General features: G+C 35.8%; 1 protein-coding gene across 20 annotated transcripts in view; it reads right to left on the reverse strand.

Annotated features, from left to right (window-relative positions):
• The window catches only part of SCAF8 (SR-related CTD associated factor 8), a 210,809-nt gene that overhangs the window by 164,637 nt on the left and 21,777 nt on the right, over window positions 1-24,395 (reverse strand). For all 20 annotated transcript variants that reach the window (XR_011434435.1, XR_011434433.1, XR_011434432.1 and 17 more), the window contains 4 exons: window positions 14,528-14,611; window positions 11,463-11,507; window positions 3,172-3,333; window positions 581-734 (listed from right to left, as the gene is read on the reverse strand). Coding sequence is in view for 11 of the 20 variants with exons in the window: in XM_070256456.1 (XP_070112557.1) it covers window positions 581-734; window positions 3,172-3,333; window positions 11,463-11,507; window positions 14,528-14,611 (445 nt within the window). In the remaining 9 variants the exon portion in view is untranslated. The remainder of the gene's footprint in view (window positions 1-580; window positions 735-3,171; window positions 3,334-11,462; window positions 11,508-14,527; window positions 14,612-24,395) is intronic.

The raw sequence follows: 24,395 nt of genomic DNA on the forward strand, positions 1-24,395 counted from the left end.
TCGATGAAAAACTGTAAAATAGTATGTACAATATAAAACTTTCTGTTCAAGAATGTGTGTATGTATGTTTATGTATACACAAACACACAACAAAAACTAAATATATAACAAAATGTTAAACACAATTCTTGGACTACGATAAAAAATTTTAAATGTCATTTAAGTACCTGAAAAAAGCCCATGATTTTCAGATTATTACTAAAGCATTCTTGGCTCCATTAAATAATTTTTTCAGGGTTCTTGATAAATATTAAGTTCCCTAGTATACTGTGAATATCAAGTTGATTTACATGCAAATTTAAAAGATTACAGACAGCTCAAAAAATTTATTGACACACCAATTTCCCAAAGTTCATTATATTTGTTTCTAGGAATTAAAAAAATTCAGCTTTCTAATTTTTAAAACACAATTACACACAAATATAATTTCTCATCTATTTTTCCTTCAAATTACACTTCCTTTCAATTACCTAATGCTAGCCAATTCCTATACTATCAAATTGCTATATTGTATATGAAAAATCACCTGAAAAGCATAAGTAGAATATTTAGAACACAAATCTCCATCAAAGCAACATACCTGGTGTGTTGCTCATGGCAGCAGTAGTACTGGCCAAAACAGGCGTGACAACTGGAGGAGGAATCCCTGCTGCCATATCCAAAAGAGGCTGAATAATCTCACTCTTAAACACATTATTCTTCTGCCATAAGTTTAATACTCTCACTATTTTACTCTAGAGGAAAAAAGAAAAATGACATTTTGATTTTTTGCTTTCAAAACCTTAGCACAGTCATTTCATAGAGACTATCTGGACAGTGGATGGGAAGGACGGATTAAAATAGTTCTATGGTACTTTCCACCCCTGAAATTATGTTCCTATAATTTTGCATTTGCTAACCTTAACTCATTTGAAAACACGATGTTCATTTTGATAGACAGACAAGGTACATGAAAGCTACATTTGGCAGACAGCAGGAATGACAACGAGGTTTCAGCTTCCATGTGAACTCTAACGAGATCGATGGTTATGGTGGGGTGGAGACCTGTGTTCAGACAGCTGAGGCAGTCAAGATTCATCTCGGCACTAAACCTGTATTTACAGTTGACTTTATCTTTTAAACAAATAAGTAACTTCAAGACAAAGTCCTTATCTTACGAGACTTAATAATTTCATTTTAAAACTAAGGACAGGGGTGGTTATTTCCTCACATTAGAATTCAACCAAATTTACTTTCTTTCACAACTCTTCAGCATATGAAAGTTCTATAAACAGCACTAAGTATTAGTTACTATTGTAATGCTACTTACTCCATTAGGAAAATAGTTTAAATGACAGAAGCTGAAATTACATATTAAAAACAGACTTCTGTTAAACGTATGTATTTTAATAGTAAAATAAGCAATTTTAATAAAGATCTGCTTCATCTTTAAGTCTCTCATATTATATTGACAAATTTTCAAAATATGTCCAAACTATATTAACACGCAAATTTTTGTATTTCAAATGAAGCATAAGAAAATTACACAAAGAACGCTTCATACCTTCTGATTTGATTGTTTCTCCTTTCTAAGATGTGGGCACTTAGAAAGAACCTTACATTTTTTTGCTTTATAGAAAAATCTTCCAGTTTCCAAAGCACTCATCATGTACTCAAGACTGGCCAGTCTCTGACAAGTATCACCCTACATCTCTATCTGGATACAAACAACTCACGCCTCTAGTTTATGACTGAGGTTACAGTATCAATGTTATCTTTCCTATTATGGTTAAAAAAATCCCTATATCCTAAACTCCATTATAACTGAGAAACAATATTTTTGTAAAGTCTACAAATCAAGATTGATTGTTCATTGTAACTGACAGAAATCCAAGTCCAAACTAGTGAAATTTCTAAATGAAAGTGTTGAAGTTATTTCAAAAAATGTTCATATAAAATTTCAAATGAGTTATTTTAGATGGGATTCTAAGGTATCTATTTTAAGAATCAATTATGAGTCATTTAAAATTCACATTCTTTTTGACGGCAGAGAATTATCAAAGTACCAAAGTAATTTTTTTTTAAATTTCTGTCTCAGAAAGTATATCCAAGAATCGTTTACAAAGAATGATACAATAATAAACTTATCTCCGTATCTATCCATTACAACAAGATATTTTTCTTATTCAAGACCATAGTTATTAAAAATAAAAAAAACTACCTAATCTTGTTATATATATATATATATTTTTTAAGATTTTATTTTTTTCCTTTTTCTCCCCAAAGCCCCCAGGTACATAGTTGTATATTCCTCGTTGTGGGTCCTTCTAGTTGTGGCATGTGGGACGCTGCCTCAGCGTGGTTTGATGAGCAGTGCCATGTCCGTGCCCAGGATTCGAACCAACGAAACACTGGGCCGCCTGCAGCGGAGCGCACGGACCCAACCACTCGGCCACGGGGCCAGCCCCCTAATCTTGCTGTATTTGAGATGAGGTAAAAGATTTGTGGTGAGCTTTTGAGTTTTGTGGTTTATTAGTCTTCATCTATTCTTAGCTTCTCCTACATAATCAATATTGCAATCAACCCTGTCAGAAGAGCACACTAAATTTCCAAATTAGCATCCAAAATAAGTAACCTTCTAAGATCTTTGAGCACATTTGAGGATAAACAATCCCCTTTTATTCTCCCTCAGTCTGAAGCCACCTTTTTATGTAGCACAGAATATTTACTCATTCAGATCTAGCAGACCTGGTAGTGTGGCTTGTAGCACTAATAAAACTCTACCATAACAAAAGAATTTTGATATGCAGTTATTTTCTAATAATTGCTTGGCAAATCCATTTTTCACAGGCACCAAATAGGTAAATATCAGCTCAGATCAAATAATCAAAATTCTAAATTGGTTGCATGTGTGAATAAATAAGCTTTTAGTATAATTCCAACTTATTATAGCCAGTTTCTTTAACACCAATTGCTTTAACAAACTGAAACAGTAGCAAGATCACCTACATCTTTCCTCTCTGTTTAAGATTCTAAGAACAAAAAGGAACATGGGCAGTGTAAAAACTAAATATTCAAATTCAGAATAACTAAGAGTAAAGGATAACAAAATCATAAGTTAAGATAATCCACAGAGCCTCCGTGAGACCAAATGGGTAATACATCGACTTAAAAAAGAAAATAGCAGCATACCTTGTCATCCCCAGGGCACCGATATAAATTCTGGAAAGTGCTAATGATGTTATTACTAAATCTGGGCGCAAACACATCCTTTTCTTGACCAAACTGATGTCGAGATTGTCGTACAATGGAGTCAATAACATAAAGTCCAGGTACCTTGTATTCTGGTTTACACTGATGAAAAAGGAGAGTGGGAAGAGAAGGAAATAAGAAGGTAAAATTCTTGAGAGACAAAAATTATCATAAATCCTATACAAATACAAAAACGCTGCGTATGTTGTGGTAACAAACATTCAGACACGGACTATTCCAGAGCATCTTTCTCTGGAACAGTATTTTCAAGAATCTACCTTGGCTACCCTACAAGCTCAGTTCACTGCCAATCACTTAAGTTCCAAAGTAGTACTGCACACCTGGCTTGAACAACAAAAACAAAAGGATGAGTAAAGCACTGTTAGAATACAAAAATTTATTTAACGATTTTAAAAAGCCACATGGAAGGAAGCAGCAAATTCAAGAAAGAAGAGCTCTAGATCTGATACGCATTACAAAAGGGTTTCTGTACTAATGAAGGAATAAATACCAAATGGCAAATAATAACACTCTAAATACAGTGACAAGCCAAAGTTTCAACACTTCTCTCAAATACCACACCTACAAGAAAGATAAGACTCTCCAATTACGATTCCAGAAATCTATCCTATGAAAACATTTTTTAGCTACTCCACTGATAAATGTTGCTCAATCTTCTTATCCATTACCCAAATTGAGAAATAGAAACGTCTGCTGCTTTCTTGCCACAAGCTTTTCTAGCCTACCTAGTTAGGGGAGCACAATGAAGAATACTTTCACTATCAAGTTTACTGCTTAGTTTGTCTCCATATCCAGAAACATAAGAAAACCTGCTTCCCAAACGCATGCCGATTAAAATGGAATTATGACTGCAAAAAGCAGGTTCAACGTTTGGGTGAAATTAGGTATTTCACCCAAAGTAATTTCCTGGGAATCACACATGGCACGAATTCAAAACTGCATTCTTGAAAAACTTTTCAGAAAACCTGAGTACCAGTAAGAAAAGGATTCTCAGTCTACCCCCCAACACACACAAACACACAAACACACACACACACACACACACACACTCACACACTTCTAGGGGGATTTTTAGCTCAGACAATGAGTAATTTCTTTCTGCAAAAAGACAAGATATGATGCTTCTTTTGTTCCTTCAAATCCCTTTTAAGAACATTCTCTTTAAGGTCTTTATTAAGTCAAGAAAATGAAGAGACCTTTACCACCAATTGGTGGTTAAGTACTTGAACTATTTCATAAAAGGGCAATAATGCTGGTGTTCGGACATTAAAGTTTTAGGTTTAACCAACCTAAAGGTTCAAAACGTCTGCTCTGTTGAAAGTTATCGTTTGTGGAAGTCTGAAATAGTTTCCCCTTATCTTCCAACAAAACCTAGCATATTTTGACCTTCAGTTCATATATCTGGCCAAGGTTATTTTCTTTTGACTACTGTACATTCAAATAAATATCTATCTGCCAGGCAAATAATACATCTTGGTAAAGAGCAGCAAATTTTTAAAATTTAATGAAAAGCAGGACATCCATTTTGTTAAAAATTATCTATTCTCTACTGCTACACACAAAGATAAGTGATTAGTGATTATTTATTAAGTGACATTGGCATTTTAATTTTCTCAAAGACAAAAAATAATGTGATGTATAATTTACTGTTTTATATAAATCATTATCTTGAGTAAGGCTGAAGAGAATTTATAAACTGCTGGTAAGACTTCAAAAATTAATACTAAACAGCAAGTAATGCAAGTAATTAATGTACTGAGGTTTTTTAAAAAACGAATATACCTTTTTCTTTGATTTGTATCAAAAACTCAGATTACAAACTTACAATACAGAAGAATGATGAGTGCACAATAGAACAACTGGGCCTTTCTGGCCTACTGTGAAGAGTCCAAAGCTTCAAAAATATATTAGCAGTTTCAATAACAAGCTATACGGGCTAAGAGAAAAACATTTCTTTGTCCACAGTATCTTTAGACATACTATATATTAAGACGTCATGGGACAGAATTTCCTTCACTGGTAGATTAGGCATTTTTACCATCTAAAATGACAAAAAAGATTTTTAAGTATGATTTACTGTTTTAAAATAACAGTATTTGGTAAACTTGGCTAAGTCACCAACTAAAACTTGAGACAAGAATTAAGATCAAAAACATGAAATTTTTTTTCAAATTCTTCTTCACGTTCTATCAGCACTAAAAACACAAGAATTCCTAAGATTTTCCAAAGGCATGAGGTATTTTTTACTTTTTGAATTAAAAAGAAGGCTATGTCATAATAAATTTGCAGTTACACCATCTTCAAACTATATACTAGTAATTTCTAATTTCTTGTTCTGCAGAGAAATAGCCCTTGCAGAGAAAGAAGGCAATAACAGATAGGGAGAATGCAGCTTTACATATATTTGTGTGATTTTCATTCTAATGTAAGCCAAGTTGTTAGCTGAATACCATGATGAGTCAGGGTGTTTTGACAAAGGACCCTCTAGGTGAGTCGGACCACATATTTTGCAATATGAACACACTTTATATAATGATTCTATTATTAGAATTTGTGCTGGCAATTTCAGCTACTAAAAGTTGATGTTAAAAAAAAAAACAAAGCTAGAGTAATGACAACAGGAGCATGTGGCTGTATGTGCAAAGCAGTGAATGATGCTGACAGCAGCATGTAAGAAAAGAGGGCTACCCCAGGACACAGTCACATCTGATAACAGTTTTCATGGTGAATACCAGAGAAAAATCCTCTCATGCTTCCACAGGAGGAGTAGAAGAGGAACCATTTTGAGACAGCCAGTAGCATTCTGTTCTTAAAAACATCTGCCATCAGGAGAAATTATTTAACCAATGCCTAACCTGCTGGGCTTTAACCAGAGCCTAACAGACCTGGGGGAAGGGAAATACCCAACTCCAGCCCACTGTAGCCATTCTGTCCCACCAAAGGGAGATTAAAAAAAAAATGGAGAAGAACAAGTTCACAATCCAGAAGTACAGCCTCTACAAATAACCTATAACTAACATCATACTTAATGGTGACAAACTAGTTTCCCCACTAAGATCAGGTATGAATGATGGCAAGGTATGGATGCCCCGTCTCACCAGTGCTTTTCAACATCATACTGGAAGGCCTAGCTAAGGCAATAAGACAAGAAAAGGAAATAAAAGATATACAGATTGGGAAGGAAGGTTCAACTAAAACTAAACATAGGTAATACTCTTAACTGGGCCTGCAACATCTTCACTGCTAACTTTGAACCAATCTACATAGTATTTCTTAAGGAAATAATATTTAACTACATAAAAAATCAGAAACATTAGTAGAAAATAAATGGAAAAATCAAGTGACATTTTCTTTTAAATGGCAACACTACTTTTATGTCATTTTCAAGACTTCTGATAAGTCAATTTCCCCAAAAAGTGTGGAACCTCAGAAATTCCACAATAGCAATTCTATTCCCACAACACCTAAGCTGGAAGAGGATAATGGAAAATCACTAATTCCTCCTCTCTTCACATTCAGGGGGCCTTGGACACACCAACACTAGTAAGGAAGAAAGAGATAGATGACGACTTTGTTCTTCAGTGACATGAAGTGTCATTGCACAACTATGGGAGAAGGGAGATGACAAGCAGGACAACCTCCTAGTTCCTGATGAACAAGCTAAACAAATCTAAATTTAACACGCAACTTAGTAAAATATCTGAGGTTGAACTAGATGTGATAACAGTGACTGAAGAAAAGTAATTGCACAGCTCTGTGCCACATAAGGACACTTTGGTCAATGACAGACCACATATACAACGGTGGTCCCATAAGATTAGTACCTTAGAGCCTAGGTATGTAGTAGGCTATACTACCTAGCTTGTGTAAGTACTATAGGGAAGGAAGAAATTTTCCTCAGTTGTTCTAAATTCTTCTGGTTGGTCTAAGATACAAGACAGATAAACAGGGGAAACTGACACAAGACAGATAAACGGGAAAAACAAACAAAAGTTTAATAACATGTATACATGGGAGAAACCAAGGAAAATTGAGTAACTTGCCAAAACGGTCAAAGCCCTCACCTTAAATACCATCCTCAGCTAAAAACAAAAAGATGTTGTCTGCAAGGAGAGTCAGGGACTTCAAAGAGAAGAAAGCAATTCTCAGGTAGGTGGAAGAGGAACAAAGGTTTGTAAAAGCCCGAGTTTATTTGGCCACATAGAAACAGAAGAGCACAGAGGGGAGCCCAACAGTCTTTTCTAGGTTCCTCCCTGTCTATCCCTAGTTCATGCAATGCTAAGGTGCTAGGCTCACCTCCTGGGACAGGTTTTTTTAATCGAAATTCTTTTAGGCAGTTAAAGAAGTGGTAATAAGAAAAGCTTTGAGTCTTTTGTTTCATAAAAATAATCAGCCTAAAATAATCCTCATGTTAAAGAGATACATTTTGGGGTGGCAAGTTTTGTTCCCCTTCAATACACACTAGGATGTTCGCATAATGACAAAATTGCCAGCAACACATTTCTCAGAACGTATCCCTGTTAAGCGACGCATGACTGTAGTCATAAAGCAACCTAAAATTTTTGTCTTGCTAACAGGGCACATTTTGCTCTTTGACCACAGAAATTCATTCTACTCGATGAGTCCTTAAGAGTCTTGAAGTTTTAATGCTGGTTGCAATGGAACTCATTGAGTGAAGGTGATATTAGGGTAGTATCATTTTTAAATAAACTTTAAGACTCTTTAGATTAGAAAAATTTAAGTCTAACAGTACCAAGTGCTGTTAGTACTCACACATTGGTAATGGAAGTGTCAATTAGTACAACCATTATGAAATTAACTTGGTATTATCTAGCTAAGTTGAAGAAATGCATATCCCACAACCTAGCAATTCCACTCCCACAGAAACACAAGATGCACCAGGATACATAGGTAAGAATGTTCCCAGCAGTACTGTTCATAATTCCAAAAACTATAAAACACACATACATACACACACACACACACAATGTCTGTCAACAGAATGGACAAACTGCAGTTTATTCACATGGAATATATACAGCAATTAGAAGAAACAAATAGTGCTACAAACTAAAAATGAATCCTAAACATATGATACTGAGTAAAAGAAGTATACACAAAAGACTACATGCTAGAGGATTCCATTTATGTGAAATTAAAAAGCAGGTTAAACTGCCTGAAGAATGTGGGACTGCAGAGTAACACTATGATGCCAAGCAAGGACTAACATAAGAGTCAGACTGTGCTTCTGGGGAGGGATAAGATCAGCAAGAGGCACTTGGGGGCTTTAGTCAAAGTTCCATTTCTTGAAGTGAGTGGCAGATACACAGGTCTTCCCTTTATTCAAAAGTTTGCTATACATATTATGTTTTCTGCACTTTTTTGCATATGCGTACATATATTTCACAATAAAAAGAAACATTTCTATAAATGTCCTTGACTTCTTAAAACACAACAGGCAAAAGTTTCTCTTATCTTAATGATTAACAATGACTGATCAGCTCAAGATCCAAGTGAATGCAAATTTAAGGAGTGTGGGACAAAGAGGTCATCTAAAATATCCCAGGGCAGAGTAATTTTAGTAAAAAATACATGAGGAAAGTGAGAATCTGGAAATTGACTCCCTTCAAACTATCTGTGCCCAAGCGTCCAAATCTTGGTGTAGCCCACACCAGAGGCTAGAGGCCAGAGGCCAGAGTACTCTTTCAAGCAATTTTCTTGGCCTATGGGAAAGCCCCTTCCATTGTTAATTAATCTTTTCATTTATTACCAACATTCATCACTCTAGCTATAAATCTTTCATAGCTGTAACACAGAATCAGATAACACACTACCAGCCTACAGCCACACTCTCCTTTCTGGCACTGTTTTATGGTGAGCGAAGGAAAGCAGAGAAGCTGAGTAATTTGTAGTGTTCCGGGGAAGAGTGATAAACAAAATTACAAGTTTATCATTGTTAAATAATACTTCAGATTTTTCTTAGATCTCTCATTTGACCATATATAACGTGCATGACAAATGAACTTTCTCATAAATTTGTTAAAATAGTATCTCTTAGTGTAAACAATACGCAAATCCAGTGGTCTGACAAACTGGGTTCCATGGAAACAATGTGTCTGTGTGAGTGTTGCTGGGCAGAGAACAAAGCGGGTGGAGTGGGCTTCAGGTTCCCGACCACGACCACTGCTGCTCCACTTTCGCTTGTATTTTATCTGTCGTTCCCCGCGTCCCCCTCCCCAATATTAAAGTTCCAGTAAGAATAGGAAAGAGAAAAAAAAAGGGTTCCTCTGGTATTAAAAATATATATACACTCTTGAACCTCATCAAAACTAAAAATCTTTGTTCTGCAAAAGACCTTGTATTAAAAGAATGAAAAGACAAGCTATCAACTGGGAAAAAAATATTGTAAACCATACATATACCCTTTCGTAAAAAGCTTCATTAAACTTGACTGAGAAGTATTTCTCTGTAGAGGAAGAGGAAGATCAGAAGGAAACTACAAGGAGGCTACCAGAAACTATCTCTGCAGGCTGTACATTCCAAGTTCAGGATGGCACCCTGGGACCTTTAACCTTGGATTGTACAGCCGAGGCATAAAGTTGTTTGTTTTGTATTATGTTTGGTATAAGTATGTTTTACTGTTTCTCTAAAGAACTCTCTTTAAATGTGGTTTGTTATTGTAGCACTTTTTACAACAAAACTACAGTCAAGCATCGCTTAACGACAAGGATTTGTTCTGAGAAATGCATCGTTAGGCGATTTTGTCACTGTGTGAACATTATAGATTATCTGTATCTCATAATGGAGATAATTTTGCTCACCCAAGGTCTTCCTACGATTCTGAAATATCTTACTAAAAGTACCCCTGCCCCAAATCAAATCAGTCAAAAAACATCTAGCCATAAATTCACGTTTATCCTTTAAACCCCTACTACTCAAATTGTGGTTTCTGAACTAACAGCAAAGACATCTAGGAACAGTTAGAAATGCAAAATCTCAGTTCCTCCCCACACTTCGTGAATCAGGATCCACACTTTAACAAGATTCCTAGGCAATTCCTATGCACAAAAAAGTGTAGAAGGCACTGCTTTAGATATTTAAACCTTCTTAAAAAGACTTTTAAAAGCTTTAGAACAATGAAATTTTCCAGTCACCATTTTTATTTTATACTTTGATTTACCTAAAACACACAGCATACTTGTTATTTTACCTTGGGTCTTAGGCCCAATTCACTAGTTGTTCATCTCAAAACATATTTTACTAATACTTTATTGAGACAGCAATACTCCAAGAGAAAAAAGCTGAATCACACAAAGGTTAACTGATTTATCCAAGGTCACCTAGCTAGTTTCAGGGACACAGTTAGCTCACTTTGATCCATGTACCTTTCTCCCAGTCAACTACTTCTTTTCAAGAAACACACTGCCACCTTGCTGACTCCTTAATGCCATATACCTCTGATTTTCAAACTGTTCCTGCCTACATCTAGGCATGTGAACATCGGCAGAACACAAAACCTAAATTCAGTTACAGAAAGGACAGATGTCCTACAGTATCAATTTATAAGTTCTAACTCTTAGGTAGTCCTTCCAAAAACTGTGCAACCAACAGGGTGCTGATCACAAAGAAGATGGCAAAGAACTATAATCTAGTGACCTCGGACCCAGTTACAAAAAGCATTACTAATGTGTACAAGACAGCTGTTTTCAACTTCATCTCCCTCTGCTTAACCTGGAAAATGGAACTTCAGATGTATATAAGATGTTGAGATGTACAATGTCCTAATGGACGAGACAAAATGAATCAGAAGCAGCTGGTAAGCAATGTTTTATCTACACCTTATCTAAAAGAAGAGCTGTTCCCTTGACATTCAGCTTGAAATGACAAGCGAGAATTTCTTTAAAGGCTAAAAAAGCAATGAATTCATAATTTCATTAAAAATCAATCAGATTGCCACCATTTTTCGAAGGGACAGATGCTCACTATGGCAATGCAAATTAACAAAAACATCTACCTGAAAGCTACTGTTTTTAGAACTAACCAAAAAGCACATTCATCTTCTTTCCTAATTAGAAAATTAAACAAACGGCATCATTTTAGAACAGTCCATCAAAACAATTTAAACTTGGGTATTTGATTTAAAAAAGAAGAGCTCAAGGCATTAATCTAAAATCACAGTACATTTAGTAGATGGAAAATTCTATACTTACTTTCTGAATGAATTTCTCAACACTCTGTACCACATGTTTATAGAACTGAAAGAAAAAAAAACAAGGTGTGTTTTTAAAACCTGTTTGATTAGATTAGAATTTTCCTGCTAATCATAGAGTTTAATCAAGTTTCAAAGGCCTATCAAAACAATGAATTTTAATCATGAATTCTGAGACAAACATTCATGTCCCTCAATTTCATAAGCCACTAACTACTTTCATAAATAGTTATGTTGACAGCAAAACGTTTGTGATAAGCACACTGGTAGATGTATATTCTTACTTCATGGAAGGAAAAGATTTCCTATAGTATCATTTTATTGCTAAGTTAGGGTAAGTACTAGAATCAAATAACTGTCAAAAAATAGCATTAATAAATGTATGCAAGAGAGTTGTTTTCAACTCATCTCCTTCTGCTTCTCCTAGAAAATGAAAATGCAAGTATATATAATAAGATATAGCAAGGTATAACATTCTAATGGATCAGCAGAAGTTAAGCGAGCACATAGACTAAAAACTAGTAATGGGCTACTATCAATTATGAGAAAACTTAGATTTAAGTTTTATAAACATTATGAATAAATCTGAAAATGAATAAAATCTAAATTATAAATGAAACAAAAAGTATCCAGAATTTGTGCTGCTTAAATTTTAATACCTCAACGGCAACTGCATAATTAGCATATTTTCATTTAAAGAACTTAATTGTGATTCTATTTATCCTTCTGATCTCATAAATTATGCTTTATAAGGGACATTCCCTTAGACTCAACAGGCACAAGAACATTCAACTGAACTGCACCATGAAACCTACTATTTATAAAATCAAAAATAAAGGAAAATCTCATTACTGATATTCACCAAATTAAAATCTACATTAAGTTTAAGTTTAGGTAAAATTTTTTTACTATAAAGTAACAGTTTATTCAATAGTGTAATGTACTGAATTAAAAAAGCTAAAACAACTACTTAAAAGTTATTAGGCACTTCATAAGGTACCTAAACATTTAAAATCAATACATAAAATATTAAATAATTACACAGAGTGACTTTTGTTAAATAGTTTTGGAAAACATCTTGACAGCACTTCTTGCTTCTAGTTACTTACATGTAATTCAGAGTAAAACCACTTACTAAACTTTAATTCCAAGTTTATTAATTCACATCAGTCTTCTACAATAGGTTACCCACGAAGTTTCATCAACAGTGTGCAACGTTAACAAGCACCCAGCAAAGATAATCATGTCTCTAAACACTGGTAAAAAACAAACGGCTTACCTCAATGAAACACAGTATCATTTAAATCTGATTTAAAAGGCAGTTCAAATCTCAATTTACATAGGTACTAAATGCAGTTTAAAATCATACAGTACTACAAAACAGTTGGTCTGAACTCTTCAAAAATGCCAATGATATCAAAAACAAAACAAAATGGCTGGATGACAGGATAAATAAATATAATGTGTGACCTTGACTGGATCCTGAAAAAGCAGGGGTGCAAGGGACAGCTACTAAAGTCAACACTGAGACAACTGGTAAATACAAAGTGTGGGCTGCATATGAGATAAAAGTATGATATCAAAGCGAAATTTCTTGCATGTGATCAGTGTATTGTAGTTACTCAGAAAATGTCTTTGTTCTTAGAAGATTCACATTCAAGTATTTAGGGATTAAGTGCTATGAATGAAATCTGAAATTAACTCCCAAATGATTCAACCAAAAAAAGTACATGTGCATGTAGAAATAAACCAATTGTAGCAAAATGTTAACAATTGGTGAATCTAAGCAAAGACTGTGTGTTGCTCATTATATTTTGCAACATCTGTTTGAATTTTCAAAATTTAAAACAGTAACAGTAAACCAAAATAGCACACTATGTCATAATGCTTAGACTCTCGATTGAGAGAAACCTGGATTCAAATCTAGCTCTATTTATTCTGACTATCACAAATTACTTAATTTCTCTTAGACCCTTCTCACACCTGAAAAATGGAAATAATGTTAACATCTATACCTTATGGAGTCTTCTAAATAAAGAATATTCTGCTCAACAAAAAATTTATGTAAAATGCATCAATTACTAATTTTCACAGAATAAAGATAATTAAATAATATACTATCTCAGGATCATGATCATAAAGATCAGATCACAATGTCGAATAGTAGAGATAAAGAAAGCACAAGAGACTACACATTCTATACTAAGCCTATTAGATACTCTGAAAAAAATCACTTCTTGGAAGAATTCTCTGGCTTAAATGTGTTTACTGGACACTGTCCTTATCCCCTCTGATTTTCTGCATATAAATACAGGGACTTTAACTATAATGCTGTAAGCTTTAACAGCCCTACTAAAGCAGGGAGTCTTAGCTTCAGGGACGAGAACTTCTTAGAGAGGTGCCTATGGTTCAGCTTCAAAAGGTCCTCAAATCCAAGAAATTTTATGCAAAATTTTGTGCATACGTTTATTTCTCTAGAGAGGGTCCAACCTTTTCCTGAGATTTTCACAAGGATCCATGAGTCAACAAAGGTTCAAAACCACTGTATCAGAGCAATGGTTAAATGCCTGTAGCGTCTTCCCACAGTTCAAATGGCCTATGTACAATGAAGCTCAATTATTTTGTAGAAGGGCCTATTTTCAACTGTATAATAGACTCAATAAGAAAAAAATTAAAATACATAAATTAATTTTTTAAAATGATAAAAATCATTAATTTTTATTTAGAAAGCTTTTACCAACTTTTATTTCAAGATTCTATAAAGTCAGTGTGATAATGTTAAACACATTCTCCATAACACAGCAATATCTAAAATCTAACCTGCCTAAGAAAAGAAAAAATAATTGTTTCAAAGTTTATGGAAGAATATTTATCAAAATATTAAGTGCTTATCTCTAGGTGGGAGAGCTTGCAGGTGATAGATATTCCTTTTTGTGTTTTTCCCCATGAATATGTATTAACTCTGTAAAGAGGAAGAAAATATATAATCTGTAAAATTTATCCCTCCTCCAAAATATTAGTGTAATATTTTCTTTTGAAAACACAAGAGTAAAATTCATTACTCACCTTAATAGCTTTGATGGCTGCCTTAGTAATTTGGGTCATTTTTGCTTTAGAAATGGGTGGTTTGTAGTCATTTAGGGAATACAACTGTTGAAAAAGAAGACCAAATTTTAAATATAGCAAAACTAATTGTTTCTAATCAATTACATGAAATCACCAAACATTTCCATTTTTACGTTAGAAATGAAATAGAAGTGCTGCTTTTCTTTTAAAAATCAAGTTCAACATCATTAGCCATCAGGAAAATGCAAATCAAAACCACAATGAAATACCACTTCACACTTACTTGCTTATAATCAAAAAGACAAAATAATCTTAAGCAAGGATGTGGAGAAACTGGAACCCACATACATGGCTGGGGGGAATGTAAAATGGTACAGCAGCTTTGGAAAACAGTTTGGTAGTCCCTCAAAAAACAAAATACGGTAAATATGTAATATGACCCCAGCAATTCCACACCCAGGTATATATCCAAGAGATTTGAATATATGTTCCAATAGAAATTTGTACATAAATGTTCCTCGCAACATTATTCATAAAAAATTCATTCAGTAAGTGGAAACCATCCAAATGTCTATCAACTGATGCATGGATAAGCAAAATGTGTCATAGCCATCCAATGAAATATTAGCCATGAAAAAGGAATGAAATACGATACACGCTACCAAAGAGATAAATCTTGAAAACATTATGCTCAGTTAAAAAGGCCAGATTAAAAAGACCAGAAATTATGGAGTTCCATTTATGTGAAATGTCCATAAAAGGCAACTCTTTTGGTGACTGTCTATAACTGGAGGAGTTGGGAAGAAACTGAGGACTGACTACTAATGAGTACAGCATTTCTTTGGGGGTGATGAAAATACTCTAGAATTGACTGTGGTGATAGTTGTACAACCATACTAAAACCATGGAATTATACACTTCAAATTTATTAAGTGTATGGTCTGTGAATTCTATCTCAATAAAACCTTTTAGAAATCAAGGGATCTAATGTTTAGCAATAATCCCCACCTCAAAAAAGAATTTTTCTTGAAATTTCTCATATAAGCAAAGGATACTACTACTACTTAGAAAACAGTTAAAGACAAGGTGAGGGAATGAGGCAACAGACAAATAACTAAGCTTAAATGAATACTGAGCAAAACTTGCATTGCACTCAGAGATGCTTAGATTTTAACTACAACGCTATAAGATAAGTAAAAGTCTGAAAACTAAACTTTGGCCATTAGAACACTGCAAAGGCAACTTGAACAGACTTTAAAAGCAACGTAAACAGAATCTGTTGGTTAATTAACTAGAAATTAAGGAGTCCCTTATAGTTTTTGCTCTACCACCCTTTATAACCCATCCATATTGAATTCTATTGATTTTTCCCCCATATTTCTCTCTTCTTCCTCCTCTGACCACCACCATGACCAAAGTCCAAATTACCTTCACCATCCACACAGTGAAAACCAAATTGGATGTGGCATGTCTATCTCTTCAAAAATTAATCTGATCAGGTGACTAATACTCACCCAGTCCCTCCAAAACCTTAAAAAGGTCAATGACTTCCCATTGTGGATAAACACAAAAATCTACACATACAAGGCCCTGCCTGGTCTAACTCCTGCCTATCTTTCCAGTGCCATCTCACCACATGCTCCTCTCCCCAGCCCTCTGCTCCTGGCACAATGGTCTTTTTTCAGTTCCCTGCCAGAGCCTTTAAACTGGGCTTGCTCCCTCTCCTTGGAATACTCTCCACCGGGGCCTCCCCGCTAGTTAACGCGTACTCATCCGTATTAGTCAAAGCATCACATAATGAAGAAAGATTTCCCTAACTCCCCAACCAGATCAATACCTCCTTTTATGCTCTCACTGTACTGTCATTTGCCTTTGAAGCATTCATCGCAGAAATCTGACATTTACTTGTATGATTACTTAACTAATACTTGATTTTTAAAAAGACTGTCACAAAGGGTGATAGTGTCTCGCACGAAAAGACAAAGCATGTAAGTTCCTTTAATGCAGTTTAAGTTAATAAGAGGTTAACTGTACACCAAGAGCTGTCCAAGCTGAAATCAACCCTGAGAGAAGTACAAACGTCCCTCCCTGTAAGGTGCCACAGAGGTGCCCACCTGTGAATGATAGAGCTGGACCAGGGTTAGGATCTCATCAGATCCTTTAAGAAGCTATCTCTGTCAAAGCCACAGGGAATGTTAACATATGCGGGGCCTTAACTCCTACTGGTATGCCAGTCTACTCACCAGGTGCAAACTAACATCAACATTCTACAGTGCTCACAGCAAGCCATGTAAAGCAAAAGCCAGTTTCCCGAATTTCTAAGCAGGCCCAGGCTGCTGCCCATCTGAGATCCACTCCTGACCTTTCCTACAAGAGAATAAGCTCTAAGAACTGAAACCCTATCTTTTTTGTTTAGATCTTTTCCTTTTCTCCAAACTGTACCCTCAGTGTCTGGCAGAGAATAGGTAATTGTTAAGAATAAATTAAAATGAACAAATACATACTAGATACAGCATTACACAAGCTTTGTACAGAAAGACCTGGATTTGAATGCCAACTACGTCCCCTCATTGCAAATCACCAAACCTCTGAAGCTTTGTTTTCTCATTTACAAAATAGAAACAATACTCACTTCACAGAAATATTGCATATAAAGCTTTTGGAACACAGTAAAGTCGCTCAACAGGGTTAGCCATTATTAAAATTAAAATCCTTCTTGGGGCCAGCCTGGTGGCGTAATGGTTAAGTCCACGTGCTCTGCTTCAGTGGCCCAGGATTCGCAGGTTCAGATCCCAGGCACGGACTTACACACCATTCACCAAGCAATGCTGTGGTGGCATCCCACACACAAAATAGAGGAAAATTGGAAGAGATTTTAGCTCGGGGACAATTTTCCTCAAGCAAGAAGAGGAAGATTGGCAACAGATGTTAGCTCAGGGAGAATCTTCCTCACCACCCCCCACAAAATAATCCTTCTCTTTGGTAGGCATTCTCCGTTTAAGTCCTTTAATATTAAAGGACTTGTCAAACATTTATTCACTCAGTTACTTGAAGGTCCATTCTACAGCAATTGATATTACTGGGGCAATGAAAATGCATCAGGTTCTTCCTATGGTTGACAATACATTACTTCTTCCATTTTATGTGGTAAAGCCCTAAAGTTTCAATCAAATATTAGTCCATATTCTAGCAGACCAAAGCTTTGCTTGCTTGCTTTTGGGGGGCGGGGGGGGGGGGGGATTGGGGGATGGGAGGTGGGAGACAAGGAAGGAGAAATTAATTTAGACTTGTAAAACATTTTCAACAGTCCGAAAAGTCGGCTCTTATCTGAGACCCCACTTTTAAAAATGCACCTACTGCAGAAACTTAAGGTACTATTCAGAGAAATACAAAGAAATACTTTTTGAAGGCACACAATACATATGCTTTAACTAACCATTTCTCTAGATTCTCATTTATTAAATCTGATCATCAGAAAACATACATAGATCATTTCATCTAATTCCTCACCAAACGCCTTTACTAAAATTTAATAATAAGCCCTCAACTTATAAAGATGGATAAAAAATTTCCCCTAGAACACTGTCTTTTACCAATCTGTTAAAGAAATTATCATCTTCATCCAAAAAGTCCTTAATGCAAGAATTCAAAAAATACATTTTCCTTAAATTCAGAAATAGAAGAATGATTCAGCTAGTTCTCATGTGCTTACTTTTTATCAAAAGAGGATGGTTTAACGTTTCCTCTTCTTGTGCCTTGGTTTCTAGGGTTCTTGCTAGGGTTTATTTTACCAGTCTGAACATACATCTCAGATGTCTATTGACACCTACTTCTTTGCCATATTTAACCAGCTTTGTTGTATACAAAAATAAAATATATTTTCAAGTGCATTTAATTTTGCTAACTAAGCTGCTTCAATGTTCTTTCTGAAGTAGGTGGAGTGTAAACTCATACATTTAATGAACTAATGCGAACCTAGCACAAGATTTCAGAGACTGCCTGTCATCATCCAGTCTTCCTTCTATTCAATTTCTACCTCCAAATTTAAGTGTTCCATATGTTCCACCATTGCTCAATCCTCTAGGGCCTCCATCAAAGACTACCTGTTGAGAATTTTGTGAATGTCACTATAACATTCAATATTTTAGAAAAAGAAAATAGTGATGAAATACGCTACCAGCCCATTTGAAGCTTTTTAAAAACTTTTATAAGTAGGGGCTGGTCCCGTGGCTGAGTGGTTGGGTTAGCGCGCTCCGCCGTAGGCGGCCCAGTGTTTCATTGGTTCGAGTCCTGGGCACGGACATGGCACTGCTCATCAAGCCACGCTGGGGCAGCGTCCCACATGCCACAACTAGGGGGACCCACAACGAAGAATATACAACTATGTACCTAGGGGCTTTGGGGAGAAAAAGAAAAAAATAAAATCTTTAAAAAAATAAAAATAAAAAATAAAACTTTTATAAGTAATTCAATGTCTATGAACAGAGTATATTTAACCTTTAGAGCTATAGGATATGACCCAATGCCTGATACACAGCAAGTGCTGAATGATAAATCTTTATTATCCAATTGATAACTTGTTAATATTGCTATAACACTGTCATTAGGAAGTACCAAGCTTATTTCAACCCTCATTCTAATCAGATACGTCAATCTGCCACTAAGAATTGGGAATGTAATTCTCTGTATTCTCAAAATTTGATTCAGGACAGAAAATACATGACAGTTTTACACTGGAAAATGCTGAAACAGAGTAAGTTGATTCTGGGACCACTCTTCTCCTTTGCCTGACGATCCCCATCTCCAAGCTTGGTCAGAGGCCATGACTGTGCACTCCCTGGGTTGGGGCAGTCCAGACACCCAGTTTTCTCATGTATAGGTTTTAACCTCACCACACTATTTCTTGCGGTCTGGCTCCCTGCTACCTTGCTTTCCAGAGTCTAAAGTGGCTACTAATCCCTGTTTGTTGGTCCATCAAATTATTCCCTCAGTTAAGACTATTTTAACTTTTCTAGGGCTACTGATACTTGGTGTCTGAACTCTGCTTCCCAAATCCAAGCTTCTTCCCCTCAGACACTGTGTTCTAATGTTACCTAACCTCATGTGACAACTCTTTACTTATAAACCTCTCTATATCCATCTGACCCCAGTGACTGAAATGAAGTCCCCACCTTTGGCTACTCAAGACTTACCAATTCAAAGGAAAGATACAAACCATCCTGGGTGTTCAGTTTAATTAATTCATTATGCTTCAACTCCCCTCAGGTACACTGAAGAGTGCTCTCTGAACTGGTAACATTTTAAATTACTATACTATCACTTGTAGGCACCACATCAATGGCTATTTTTGCATGTGTAAACAACTTTTTCAAATCAAATCAGTTTCTAATGACTTTAATCAAGGTTTGAGGAATCTTTTACCTAAACTGAGATATCTTAGTTGCTGCTGGCTACTCCACAAAAAACTTCTTTCTAATAAAGATGTTTAACGCTGCCCATCACTAACTTGGCCCAGGATCAGCACAGTGAATATTTCAGGCTTTGGAGGCCACATGGTCTCTATCCCACTACCTAGCTCTAACCCGCGTCAAGAAAGTGACCACAGACAATTCATATATGAATGGGCAGGGTGCATTCCAACAGCAGGCCAACCCCTGAATTCGGGCAATATTTCTCAATCCTACAAATGTGCACTTTTTTCTTTTTGGATAAACTCTGCAATTTCACGTCTCTGGAAAGTACCTCATGCCCTCCCTCATCTGTGCACTGAGAGAATCTCAATACCCAAAACTTAATAATAATGTTTTATTTCAAGCAAACTCTTCACTTCAAAAGTTTTAGTGCTTTTCTCAATTTCAGCAATAGTAAACGAATTCTACTATGACCCTGGAAGAGCCCAACAAAGAATTTATTATCTGACATACTCCAGAGAACCATCAAATTTCGGTAAAATCTTGCTCATTTACAGGTTAATCTTATGCTCTCAAGGTTGTTGGTTCTACAACCAATGAAATTAACGTTAAGTGTGAACCTAAAATAACTAAAACAGTAATCAAACCAATCCATCTTTCCCAACAATGGTCCTTTAGGGTCTTGAGAGTGCTAGTTAGGATACCTCAAATCCCCAAAGAAATCAGAAAATCAGAAATAACAAAAGTGCCTGGAGGCAACACAATCTCAATACTTTCAATTTAAGATAGCACGCTGACTATAGGTATTTTTCTTTTCTTCCTCCTATTGGGAGGACAATGAATGAATAAAATTTTAAAAAGATATAAAAACTCACAATGAAAAGCAGAATAGGGAGGAGAGCAGAATCACCAGACAAGAAATCACAAATTCCCAGAGAATGGAAGTGTGAAAAGAGGACTCGTAACTGATGAAACACAGACAAAACCCTAAGCCACTGTACACACAAAAAAGATACAGCCAAAGAGGGAAATAATTTGTCCTGCAGAGTTCCAGAGTCCCATCACTCAAAATCAAGGTGCCACAGGGGGCAAGAGCAGCACAAGTAAACTAATGTCTCATCTATTCTTGCAAAAAGCCAATAAATAATGTCTGAAGTTGACCTTTCTTGAATGGTATAAAAGTGATATAAAAATATTCCTTAGTGATATGAACATAATCATCATCAGAACTAAAACACTGTTCTCTTTGGGGGATCCAGTACAGGGTGAGAAGGAAGAGCTTCCAATAAAATCTCCTTTGTACTTTAAAAAAAAAAAAATTGTATACAATCTGTTCTCTCTAACTCCACTTGCCAACAATGGTCCTCCACAGTATATCTCCCCCTCTGAAATTCCTATGTTGAAGTCCAAACCCCTAACGCGACTATATTTGGAAATAAAGCTTTTAGGGAAGTAATTAAGGTTAAATGAGGTCATAAGAGTGGAGCCCTGATCCAACAGGATTAGTGTCCTTATAAAAGACACTAGAGAGCTAGCGCTCTTCTCACTGCCATGTGGACACATGTGAGAAGGCCACATGGCTACTAGGACCTGAGAGTGGCTGCTGGGAACTGAGAGTGACCCCCAGGCCAAGGCCAGCAAACAGAGAACTCAGTCCTATAACAGCACAGAACTATATTATGCCAACAATGTGAATGAGCTTGGAAGAGGAACCCACGTCTGAAATTAGAACACAAGCCACTGACACCTTGATTTCAGCCTCTGAGACCATTAGCAGAGAACCCAACCAACCAGCACCTGGATCCTGACCCATGGAAAGTGCGAAATAAATACACGGTGCTTTAAGCCACAAGCTAAGTTTGTGGTAATGTGTTACACAGCAACAGAAAACTAATACGTACAGTAGAACAAAGTTGTGAATAATTTTTCTTCATTTTCTAACTTGACTGTATAAATTTTTTAATTTTCGTATTTTTGTGAAAATTATTTTTATAATTGGAAGTAGAAATTAAATTTTAAAAATAAAACAGTTCTCTTTTTCCTAAATAACTTAAGTAAAAATAAAAATAGAAATTCAGGGGGCCGGCTCCATGGCCAAGTGGTTAAGTTCGCGTGCTCCGCTGTGGTGGCCCAGGGTTCAGATCCTGGGCGCGGACATGGCACTGCTCGTCAGGCTACGTTGAGGCGGCGTCCCACATCCCACAACTAGAAGGACCTGCAACTAAGATATACAACTATGTACGGGGGGGGGGTTTGGGGAGAGAAAGCAAGGAAAAAAAAAAAAAAAGATTGGCAGCCGTTGTTAGCCCAGGTGCCAATCCTTAAACAAACAAACAAAAAAGATTGGCAACAGTTGTTAGCCCAGGTGCCAATCTTTAAAAAAAAAAAAATAGAAATTCAGTATTTTGCATATAAGAATAAAAAGTAAATAAGGTCCTTGTTTCACTGATTAAGTCATTTTAAAGAGCCTATTATTCACCAACTTTAATACCTAAGAACCAATACACTTTATTACAAATTTTACTTCAAGTCAAAAACTAGGTATTCTCTATATCCAGAATTTCTCACTCCTAACATACAAGTTCTCCTTTCTATATAGCATGATCTTCCATATATACATGGGACACAATATAAAGTATCAGTTAATATAAGCATGTAACAAACTAACACATAAAATGAGATGCACCTGATGTAACAAAATGTGACGAGAGAACCATAAACGTTAGAATTGACAGCAGCCAATTCAACATTAAGAAAAGCACACTGTAAAAGCATAATGTGATCAATACTGACTCTTTCCTAACATTTTTAAAGCAAATTTCTTCGTAAAAAATGTAACTTCTCCTGAAGTAGCAACATTCTTGAGCAATCAGAATTTTTCAAAGAGCAAAGACCAAAAGGGTATGTTACAGATATTCTGCAAGGACACCCAGATCAGGCTTTTAACAAAGGCACAGCTCCTGATTTTAAACTAAATAATGTGCCAGTATGAAAACTTCAGAACAAAAGTTTCGAATGCATCTTTGAAAAAAACAGACCATATGTAATTGCAAACACCAAAGCACATAAAATCTGAATTGTTATAATGCCTAAAAAACCAGTGAGCGAACATAAATAATCTTTTAAAAAAGACCTTATAACCTTTTTTTCTTGTTATAAAAATATTTTAGTATAGTAAAGCAGAAAAACCGGAAAACACAAAAAAGCAAAGACAACAGAAAATGCAAATCATCTATAATTTAACAATTCATCAGCCAATCCAAATGTACTCATTAGTACCAGGTACTATGGATCCAGTGAACAGGCAGACAAGGTCTCTGTCCTCAAGGAACTGATGACCTGGTGCTCTTGCAGACAGAATATTCTAATAACAGTTTGCAGAGTGTAGTTAAGTACTCAATGAAGGTAATAAACAATGTTCTTTGGTGAAGAATATGCAAAACTGTACATCTTTCTCAGAATCACAAATCCAGAATCCTTTTTTAAGTGTAAGACATTTTAAGGAGAAATGATGCTTATTTTCTTAAAATTATAAATTTGAAGTATGCAAATATCTGTCTAGTAAGATCAACCTACATACCAAGTTTGGGGGGTGAGGTGAGAGGAACCCTCTAGTTGGAAAAAAAAAAAAAAAAAGAAATCCAGAATCTGATAAATAAAAGTATTAGGAAGATTATGACAAAAACAAATGTTTATATGCTTTATAACTAATTATCCTTTCTTATATTGTCTACAGGCATTTTCACATAAATAATTAACCTTTTATATTATTAAGGAGAAGTCCTCATTTTTCAAGTATGGCAGGTGTCTAAGGTTAATACCACAGTTCTGAAGACCGTTAAAAAGGAAGGTGTTTATTTTTGAATCTAAAGTATAGCTGAAAACTGTGTTGGTAAGAAAGAAAAGCTGTAGTTAACTTTTCCCAAAAAACGACCTTTAAAGAACTAAATTTAGGTCACAAAAACTTACATGGTCCTTTAATTCAACAGAAAAATTTACATATCCTCTCCAAATCTTTGGAATAAAGGGAGTTAAAAAATACTCTTTAAAAAAGTACACAGTGGGGCTGGCCTGGTGGCCTAGTGGTTAAGTTTGACATGCTCCGCTTCAGCAGTCTGGATTCAGTTCCAGGGTGCGGACCTACACCAGTCATTGGCCATGCTGCAGCAATGTTAGATCAAGGCAAATCTTCCTCAAGCAAAATGAGGAAGATGGGCAACAGATGCCAGCTCAGGGCAGATCTTCTTCAGCAAAAAAAAAAAAAAGTCCATAGGGGTTGCAGCAAGCCAAGGCACAGTAAGCCAACTACAGCCTTTCTCTCCTTCTGATTACAATTGAAAACTCCAGACTCAATACAAAAAGCAACTACTGAAGACTCTGAGAAGTAAAACAACAAGCCAACTGGAGACTGGAGTGACACCTGAACAATGGCCAGTGATACCCGGGGAGGCAGGAGG

This window comes from Equus caballus, chromosome 31 (assembly GCF_041296265.1).
Source record: "Equus caballus isolate H_3958 breed thoroughbred chromosome 31, TB-T2T, whole genome shotgun sequence".
NCBI classification, from domain to species: domain Eukaryota; kingdom Metazoa; phylum Chordata; class Mammalia; order Perissodactyla; family Equidae; genus Equus; species Equus caballus.